General features: G+C 30.2%; 2 protein-coding genes across 3 annotated transcripts; one reads left to right on the top strand and one right to left on the bottom strand.

Annotated features, from left to right (window-relative positions):
* Positions 1-3,296: 3,296 nt before the first annotated feature.
* Positions 3,297-6,674, bottom strand: LOC143921603 (dynein regulatory complex protein 1-like). Its single transcript, XM_077444953.1, has 12 exons — positions 6,338-6,674; positions 6,030-6,265; positions 5,750-5,956; positions 5,521-5,688; positions 5,217-5,429; positions 4,941-5,133; positions 4,369-4,442; positions 4,170-4,295; positions 3,967-4,078; positions 3,758-3,884; positions 3,515-3,675; positions 3,297-3,445 (listed from the first exon to the last, which is right to left on the bottom strand). Exons 1-12 carry the CDS (start codon positions 6,672-6,674, stop codon positions 3,297-3,299), a joined length of 2,103 nt encoding a protein of 700 aa, XP_077301079.1.
* A 1,735-nt stretch (positions 6,675-8,409) lies between these two features.
* RpL11 (ribosomal protein L11) lies at positions 8,410-10,117 on the top strand. 2 transcript variants are annotated; one of them, XM_077444330.1, is made up of 5 exons: positions 8,410-8,515; positions 8,622-8,792; positions 9,311-9,460; positions 9,715-9,862; positions 9,944-10,117. In XM_077444330.1, the coding sequence occupies exons 1-5, from the start codon at positions 8,510-8,512 to the stop codon at positions 10,072-10,074; spliced, it is 606 nt and encodes a 201-aa protein (XP_077300456.1). In that variant the 5' UTR covers positions 8,410-8,509; the 3' UTR covers positions 10,075-10,117. The 2 variants fall into 2 exon arrangements, with proteins under 2 accessions (XP_077300456.1, XP_077300457.1); XM_077444331.1 differs by having other exon boundaries at positions 8,445-8,515; positions 9,715-9,857.
* Positions 10,118-10,145: the final 28 nt, after the last annotated feature.

Genomic DNA, 10,145 nt, shown 5'->3' with positions numbered 1-10,145 from the left:
AAAAAAAGAAAAAAGAAATTAACGTTGACTGATGCATATTGAGAGAGAGCGAGAGAGAGAAAGCGATTTTTAAAAATTAAGGAAGCCTATTTCGGATGAATGCGGAGAGCCAAAATATTTTTTTTGTTTGGCCAAGAAGAGAAAACAGTTAGTTTTAAATATATCCAAAACAGACTATTAGAGTTTAAGAGTGAATCATGAAAAATAAAAAAATAATATTCGCGTGAGCAAGACTAACCAACATACGTGACTATATACATATATGCGTACTTATTTATTTTCTATTGCATTAGAGAGTACTAATCTATCAATAAAAAGTGTAAATAGAAATCATAAATATAAAAAAGTAATATTGTATTTTTTTATATTTTGATAGTTCTTGTATTTAAATTTTGCTATGATTTTTATTTGTGCTTTTTATTAAAAAAAATATAGGCTTTAGTAAGCCTCTGCTAAAATATAGTGTGATATTCATGTAGTCTTCTAAACTTTTTATACAATGATAATTTTTAATAATAATACGAAATTGTGCCAGTGAATAATAAAAATTCATCAATGCACCCAAGCGTAGCAATCAAAATAAATTTAAATAAAAAGACACTGAGTTGTCGTTTTTGTAAAATTGAGTTTTACTATAAAAGTAGATATTTTTTTAACATATATTAAGAAATATGTTGATACAATAATATTCACACTTCAAGATCACAATTCGACGGGTGAGACTGTCCAATATTTTCTACCAGACATTAGCTTATTTTCATAGTAGTTTGATAATAATAATATTACATTCAAAGTATGTATGTACATATGTATTCAGCGAATCAAGATAACTTCTGAGGTAGGATGTTTTCAGACATTTTTATTCGTCGACAGTAGATCTTTCAGTTTGAATATTATTCTAAATGTATAATTAGAGAGAAAAAATCAATGTTAGCGTCTACTTTATGATACAAAATTTCAGTTCAATGAATAGTTTTTATCCAATTATTTAAGAAATATTTTGATAGTTATACAAAACTGGTTAATATTTGATATTTGTTGAAAACTGCCAGTGTAAGAGAATGCCACTGTGTGGTGTATATATTGTCATCAATTTGTACAATAAATAAGACAAAAAAAAATATGTATAATCATCATGATATCACATTCGGTTTATTTTTTATATGTATAAAAAAAGGAAAATGATTTTTAGTTACTATTATTGCAAAAACCAATCTTTTTGTTTATCACTTTGTATTATACATTTGCTTATTGAATGATAGTTTACGTTTTATAGTGAAACAGACATATCTGGGATTAGAGTCCCCATTTTTTTTTTTTTAACACAAATGTGTCGTAAACATTTATAAATGCCATATTTTTTGTTTCCTAAAATAAAATTGTTTTCACTAGTCCATTTTTATTGAGTGAGTAAAATAATTAATAAAACAAATTATTGAAAAGAAAACCTGTAATCTAGAATTTATTTATAACTTAATACTAATATATATATTTATATATACATTAAAAGAAATAAACCATACAATGGTAGCAATAGGATTCCTTTTTATAATTTTTTAGTTTTCTTTCACTAAATTCATTGACCTTTGTTTATTTTTAACGTCTTATAGTTGTTTTGCGCCGTTTATACTAATAAAATGTAAATATTTTATTATTTTTATTATGCTATAAGATACAGAAAATATTTTATTGTTGATAAAAATTATTTTTACAGTATTTGGAAATTTTTCTTGAATATTTTTATTTTCTAAACTATTGGTTCTAATTTCGAATTCTGACTACCTCAAAAGTATCAAAATTTGACTTCAAATTACTTATACCATTATTATTATTTATATTATATAGACTTGTATTAAAAAAAAATTAACAAGCTTGTATGTACTAATTTTAGTGTCGTTCGTTTAATTCGTAAATTATTGTAGAAGTATATTATTTTTATTTTTTTATTTAATTATTATTTTACTCGTGTGAAAATAACACGAATGTCGCAATTCATTTTTTATTATAGAAATAAATTTAAATCTTGCCAAAAGATTAATTTCATATTATTATATTTTAAAAAGGTAATACATACGTAATTTACGAATCAAACAATCGGCCAAATATATGTGTATAATAAATTCACGTACACGTGTACACTCACACGCATAGTATGATTAAATGTTATGGCATCTATTTAAAACAGACAAAAGTTATTGCTAACTTTTTTTTTCCTATTTTATGATTATGTTATAAAGCTTTTGAAAATTTTGAATTTCAGCTATTTTATTTCTTTATATATAAGACACTGATTTGTATTATCGAATGTAGTTATTATTTATTTTTAAGATATTAATTTGGTTCCTATTATGTGAAAATAATGTTTTAAAATGATAAAGTGGTCATTAATAATAACTATGAAGATCTGATTATATTTTTCTGGCATAGCCTTTACTTACAGTTGTGTAAATACATAGTTACCACGCATGAAGTTTATTTCCTTATTTATTGGAAAATTTATGCAAGGAAGGTGACGAATCAACCTAATACCATAACTTTTCCATACGGCATAGATTCACCATAATACAATACATGTACTAATAACGAATCACTTTATACTCTCCCTATATATATTATATAATATGAATATATATTATACATAGACAATGTGTAGAAATTCTTTACTATTGTGATTTTTGTTTATATCCAAATATCAAATGTGTGCGGGCGTGTGTGTGTGCGCATGTGTGTGCGTGTGTCTTATATACAAATATCATTTAAATATATGTATCTTTAGTGATTTAATTTTAAGCTTGTTGCTTTGTGATTTAATTTTACGTTGTCTGCAATAGTATTTTTTTCCTCTCGGTGAGAACTATTTACCGCTAGAAAAAAAAATTAACAAAAAAATTTATATATATTTATTTTTCACTTTTACTTGTTTCACTTCTACATGTAAAAGTATGGAAAAAATATGTGATGGAGAGTTATTTAATTTTACAAAAATCCTATAAAATCTGACCACTTTATAGACATATATACATATTTCGTCTCTAATAGCATTGCCCTTTATGTACGCATTATAATAGATGGCGAATAATTGGGTTGATATCGTTAGAGCCAGAGTATGTATATATAGTTATTTATAATAAAAATAACTTATCAGATATACATTAACAAACATGATTCTTATAGAGTTGCCATGTAGTGGAAAAAATAAATGTGCCACACGTTGGCTATAAACTTTTATTACGCTTTCATTTTATTATAATAATTTTCAAACCAGATAAATTTCCATTATTCCTTTAGTATGTAAGTCAATGTGCGATTTTGAATTCCGTTTGTAAAGGTGTGAGATATTTTTGTTTAAATGTTTCGTTGTTAGTATCGTGTCCTCTCAGGAGATTCTTCAATTCTGTGTTTTGTTTCCTCAAATGTAACACTTCCTTGTGAAGTTTGTGTCGATCTTTAAGTTATTATAAAAATGTATTGTAAGTAATGACAGAATTAGACACTAATTTAAAAATTCAATTACCTTGTAGTATGGGCAAATATTTATTTAGTCCTATTATTATATTATCCCACAGTTTTTCTTTTTGTGAAGAAAAGACATTGGTATATTTTTCCCAATACAATGACACATCTTTTTCTGTCAGACTGCGGGATATCAATACAGTATTCAAACTTGTCGGACTTCTACGAAGAAAGGTAAAATCTTTTAAATTTTTATTCGATTACAAAAAACCAACAATTTACCTTTGAATACATAACAATTTACATTTGACTTGATTTGTTTCTGATTTTCATGCTGGCTACAAAATCTCGAATTCCAGAAAGAGCATCACCCGGTATAATATCCAATGGGTGTCCGCATTTACACTTAATACTTGTCGATGATACGTCATCTGCAAATTTACGCATTATAAACATATTTTCAAATCATAAACATTGAAAAATATAATTTAGATACTACATAAAAATACCTACATTCAGTTCCAATGGCTTCGTTTTCTTCGAATTTACATCGGTGGCAATATGCATACTGTACGAAATACTGAAATAATATTTTCATATCTGCCTCATCTGTAACATCTAAAGCCTATAAGAGATAAAAATTAATGTTCAAAATTTTTAGATAACTTTGAATCAATCGACATTTTTTCAATATAATTCACATATACTGAACTTACATTGAATATATTATCCAACTTGCAAAGAGTAGTCGGTACCGTTTCATACTTTTCAAGGAGTGGCCAGAGTCTCTCTTCGATTAAGAAACCAGAACTGTCAGCTATTGAATATAGAAGACGTTGGACCTACAATTTGGAAATATAATTTTATAAATAATTCAGTTACTACAATATAATAGTTAACAGTTTATTAGTTTACCAATTTCCTATTACGAATATGATACACATCTAATTCAACTCTAGATGAATTATTATCCATTTTGTTGCAACTGTCTGAATCAAATATTTGAAATTTTAGATTAACGTATGTATGTATGTACATATTTACAAGACTCGTTTTCCCAACTTTTTCGGTGTATTTTGTCGTCGAGTATGTATATATACAAAACATATACGAAAATGTTTTACATAGTGAAATACTTATTTTACGAGATACATTAACTATTAAAAAAAATAGCAAGAATTGATTTTTAAACGTTTTTTTAAATATTTCAAAGGTGTGTTAATAGCTTAAAAATCTATGATTGATCACAATATGTCTTGTATATTAAGATATTACATACATGTATACAAAAAGCATTCTTGTATGTAATATACAAACTCCTGTTTAAGCAGTCGAAAAGTTGAATAAACGAGTCTCGAGATATTGCGAGTTTGTAGAACAGAGCGCACCGATTTACAAGTTTGTAAATACATATGTAATATGTATATGTAAACAAATTTTATGTATTAACATAAAATTTATTTACTATAAATTAAAAGTTCAAATACCAGTAACTGTAATATTGGCATTTTTATACGACACCAAATCTGTTTGTTTCAATAAATCCATTTTTGGTGGAGTCCAATCTAAATCAAGGATTTGTTCATGAATTAATTTGTCAGTGTCGTTGATGTTTTTTATCAGCTTTGTGGCTTTGTCGTGGTTCATTTTCCATACTTGTTGATATTTTTTATCGTTAACCTTTAATAGAAAAATAGAATTGTAAATATATTTATATTTTTTTTATTACAATATTCACGTTTTTAAATGAAATAAATTATAACGTTAGCAAAATGATTAAATTTAGTTTGTAGTTCTAATAGCGAATTTTGTAAACGTTGAATTTCTTTGTTCGCTTTTGCATCGTCGATGGCTCCACGTTTATTTGTCATAATTATTTTGGTCTTTAATTCGCCAATCAAATCTTGCATTTTATTCAGTCTTCTCTTTTGCTGCGTTCGTATTAATAAATTTTCTTCTTCTCGACGTTTTAAAATCTAAATTTATAAAAAAACATTAAATGACAATCCAGAAAACAGTAATCCCAAACAAACTATCCCAAGCTTTTTATTAGCTTCACTTGTGTACCTGATAATTGTAATCCATTTTTTCAGTATTAATCAAACAATTTCTCTTCAATTCTTGAAATTCATTTTGTAAAGCTTGTATTTCAGTCTCAAGTTTAATTTTCGCCAGTCTGTATTTTTCTCGGTGTTCCTCATTCAATGCATCCATTTTGTTTGAGAATTCTGAAACCTTTTAATAAAATTCAAATTGTAACTGCAAACTGATGATTTTTTAATGAAAATCTACAAACCTGAGCCACTTTAACGTTGGTATTTTCAGATTCTGCTTGGTCTCTCTGATCATACAAAGCCGTCCACCGTTCTTCGTTATTCTTTATCGTTGTAGCTTGTTCAATTTCTATAGATTGCTCGATGAGAGCTAGTTGAGATTGATAGGCGTTTTTCATTAAAACTACTTGAGAGTCTATTCTCTCTCCCAATAGTTTAATGTCATTCAACTGAAAAGATTAAATTAAAATGCAAAACTTGATTTAAATAATTCAAAATACTTATTATTGCTAAAATATTGACTTGTTTTTTGAGGTCCTTATAGAATGTTTCATCAGCTTTTTTCAGTTCTTTCTTCAGCTCGGATATAATATCATTTTTTTGCACGATCAAGTCGTAGCAGCGTTGCTTTTGTAAATTTATTTCTTCCTCTATATCTAGTGGATCGTTCATATCGATTATTATACTCCATTGTGAACTTATTTCTTCAAATTTTTCTTGTGCCAAATTTGCTTCAGCTTCTAGTTTACCAAGCAATTCTGTTGAAATATCAAACTATAAGTATTACACAATCCTAATAGTTTGTTTGTCTATAAAAAAAAATTAAAAACCTTGTCTTTTTTTTGCTTCTGTAAATCTTCGGTTTACCTCTCGAGCATCGCTCGCTACTCGTATATTTGTGACTCTTTCTTCACCATCGGCCAATAGATGTTCAAGTAGTGCTGCACATTCCGCAGCTTGCTTCTCCACAGCGCTGATTGATTCTTCGCCCTCCAATCCATTGTCTTCGGCGATAATTTCCTGTCTTTTCAAAGCTTCTTGTCTTTTGATGATTCTCAAAGCTCTTGCCGCTTTTCTCTCCGATGGATCTGTTGAGGTGATTTGAGGTTTTTTTCCATTTTCTGTTATTTCTGCACTTTTTTTGTCACTGTCGCTAGAGTCTTCCATTGTCAATGATTTTATCCTCGGAATTAGTGTAAATACAACGAGTTGATAGCAACGGTTTCCATGTATTGTTTGTGATCAATACGACAAATTTGTTTGACTAAAATACTAAAGAGAATACGAAACAATGAGTGGAATCAATAATTTTTGATGTAGAAATATATAAAAACGATATATGTATACCTAATCAATAATTACTATGGGGTGTTTATTTTGTTTGTCACAAGGGTACAACAAACCCTTTCAATGAATCAATTGGGAAATATAATCTTATGGACGAAATTTGTATTATTTAAACAATTATTCTTTTGTTCTATCAATATACATAGTTTATATATTTTTTTCTATAAACGTATCTAAGTAATATGTAGGTAATTATTGACAACGTAAAATGCGAAAGTTTAATTGTTTTAGTTGCTTAAAGAAAATATGTACACCTACTCAAATTTTTAAATTGGCCTATTTATACTGTTAATAAACTACATACAACTATCGATTAGTATTGAACAAGAGTAGGTTCTCATTAGCTTTTAAATCAAAAAAATTAACTACCATAGACCATAGCATCGCAACCTCAGTGCCGCGACCTTTTTTGTACCGTAGGCGCCACTGATCTAATGCGTGTGAGGGAGAAAACCGATGTTAGTTAACGTTTTGTCACCTATGTATGTACGGACTAGTTAGCGACTGCCGATAAAGTACATATGTATCATGTATGTACGTAGCTGACAAACTCTACGAGTCGTAAACAACGTGTTTCGTGAATATCAAGAGGTTGCATGGCTCTGCCATATACCATAATATCTCTGATAATATTATTATTATTTTTTAATTTAATTTTACTACAGGTGTCCCAAATCTACGGTCAAACTCGTACATATAAATTTGATATTGTAAATTGAATAGTGTCACAGTGGTGACAAATTGAGGGTAGTAGCCTATTTTCTGAGGAACCGTTTCAACAATTAAATCAGATAAATAATAGGCAATTGACTTTGGAGTCCCAAATTATTTTATCTATTTAATAATGTAAAAATATAATTTTTGTGATGAAATTGTTCAGAACTTTTATTTATTTTTTATTTTTCCGATATATAGCCGAAAACGCGTTAACAATGAATATTTTCACCAAATATGTATCTTGCGTAGTGTTCATAAATATTATTCCACTGTGCAGGAGAAGCATTACAATCTTGAGCCTAAGTAGTAGTTGGTCTTTTGGGGTTTGGTGCAAACGATCGAAAAGCGCCAGACAGATTAACTGGATGGCTGCTTTAAACGCAATTCTCGACTTCAGGAATGAAAAATTGCACATCAGATGACGAGTAACCTTTCGATGTGCACAGATGCAATTATTAAAATTGAGTTGGATCTTTCTGGCGAGTTTTTAATAATTTAATAAGGAAAAATTCGGAACTAAAGTATCAGAAGCATAGAACGTATACAGGGTAGGTATGTCGGGACTTCGGGTAGATTTCGCTTAGTGTAAGTGCGAGCAGTGCGCACGTATAAGGTACACGTGTTGTTAATCTGTGGTTCAGTCTGTCTGGCGCTTTTCGATCGTTTGCACCGCATCGGGTCTTTTGAATTAAAAAAAATAAGTACTAATGTTGCGGAGCATATTTTGGCTTATTCATATTGATTTTAATTTATCAATTTAACAAGTGAAAACGAATCGTTAGCGGTCCGGTCCGTATATTGGCACATCACAATCGCACTCCCAAGTTAGCAATGGTCGAATTATCAGTCGCATGTTGTATTAGATTAGCAGTTGGTAGTGGTTTCGACGTGTGTTCGGCGTCGGCGCTCAGATCTAACCTCTCTCTTAGCGGGCAGCCATGGCGGTGAGTGGGTGCCGGAACTCGTCCGGCACATCCGAGTGCATCGGGGGCCGACGCCCCCGGGCCCCACCCCTCTTCAGCTTAGCTCACGCCTGTTGTTGTTTTTCAGCCGACTATGATGACTTCGGCGACCCACGCCAAACCCATAACCGGGAGAAGGAAGACCAGAGGTGTCATCAAAGACAACACCAAGAATGTGATGCGAAATCTTCACATCAGGAAGCTCTGCCTGAACATTTGCGTCGGAGAATCTGGTGATAGGCTCACCAGGGCCGCCAAGGTAATCCTCCACTTCTTTCTCTCTGCTATCTCCTCAACTGTCAGATTGACCGCGTGTTCGTATGACAGCACCAATTTTTCATCTTGTGTTCCACGTGTAATTCATAACCTTTTATCAATTCACTTATATTTTCCTTTCCATTTGAATATAACCATTTCACATACTGACTCAATGGGTCGGACTATTAATTTAACATTCTGTTCATTATAGTGTTGTAATGACATACTGCGAACTCTCATCCAAGAGTTTCAATAGATTTTTAAAACTAAAATCAGGTGAAGTAAACGTAATTTATTAATTTTTGATTTTTATATATTGTCCCTGTGTTTAATCGGATAATCACCAATGATAAACTGGAATCTTTCGTGAAGTAATGCAACGTTTTTATGTATATTGTGGGTTATGTGATTCTCAGGCGTGGTTAAAATAGTACATATTTTTCCCTCATTAAATTTTAATATATTTTCATGAAATAGTGAAGATGTTCTAGTTTTTTAAAATCTTTCTTTGTATTTCAGGTGTTGGAACAGTTGACTGGCCAACAGCCCGTTTTCTCCAAAGCCAGATATACTGTGCGATCTTTCGGAATCAGACGTAATGAAAAGATTGCCGTACATTGCACAGTAAGAGGAGTCAAGGCTGAAGAAATCCTCGAGAGAGGTCTTAAGGTTTGTATTTTACTTGAGATTTTCGTTTTTAATACCTAGTTACTTTATGCGTATTTTTTGTTCTATGATATTCTACCTATATGTGAATATCGTAAGTGATAAATATGCTAGATCAAATCTGTTTGCAACATCCGTCCAAACTTGCGTGGTTCGATAGATTACTTAAAATCAGATACAAACTTTTTACTTAGAATGGTTTTTATTAATTTTGTACTTCTGAATGGTATTGAAAATTTTCGTTTTTATTTCTTCAGGTACGTGAATACGAATTGAGGAGAGACAATTTCTCAGACACTGGCAATTTCGGATTCGGTATCCAGGAACATATTGATTTGGGTATCAAATATGATCCGTCCATTGGTATTTATGGATTGGACTTCTACGTTGTATTAGGAAGGCCAGGTAATGCGCCATGCTTTGATTTTTTATGATAATGATATTATAGTTCATCTACATATTTTTATATAAATTTTACTTTTATAGGATTCAACGTCGCTCACAGAAAGCGAAAGCGAGGAAAGGTTGGATTCTCTCACCGCTTGACCAAGGAAGACGCAATGAAATGGTTCCAACAGAAATACGATGGAATTATTCTTAATTCGAGCAAAAAGTGAAATTCCTAGACCTATTTTATTGTATAAAATAAAACCATAAAAACCTTAACTTTGGTATTTTTTAAATCAAA

This window comes from Arctopsyche grandis, chromosome 13 (assembly GCF_051622035.1).
Source record: "Arctopsyche grandis isolate Sample6627 chromosome 13, ASM5162203v2, whole genome shotgun sequence".
NCBI classification, from domain to species: domain Eukaryota; kingdom Metazoa; phylum Arthropoda; class Insecta; order Trichoptera; family Hydropsychidae; genus Arctopsyche; species Arctopsyche grandis.
Note: the sequence above shows the minus strand (reverse complement) of the source record. Positions and strands in the feature narration are given on the sequence as shown.

What these genes read in the sequence shown, in the direction of transcription:
- LOC143921603 (XM_077444953.1), bottom strand. Translation starts at nt 6,674, where the DNA reads ATGGAAGACTCTAGCGACAGTGACAAAAAAAGTGCAGAAATAACAGAA. An exon ending in CCAACGTTAAAGTGGCTCAG is followed by an intron (nt 5,689 to 5,749) that starts GTTTGTAGATTT and finishes TTTTATTAAAAG; the next exon opens with GTTTCAGAATTCTCAAACAA. An exon ending in AATTTAATCATTTTGCTAAC is followed by an intron (nt 5,134 to 5,216) that starts GTTATAATTTAT and finishes TTTCTATTAAAG; the next exon opens with GTTAACGATAAAAAATATCA.
- RpL11 (XM_077444330.1), top strand. An exon ending in GGCTCACCAGGGCCGCCAAG is followed by an intron (nt 8,793 to 9,310) that starts GTAATCCTCCAC and finishes TTTGTATTTCAG; the next exon opens with GTGTTGGAACAGTTGACTGG. An exon ending in CGTTGTATTAGGAAGGCCAG is followed by an intron (nt 9,863 to 9,943) that starts GTAATGCGCCAT and finishes TTACTTTTATAG; the next exon opens with GATTCAACGTCGCTCACAGA.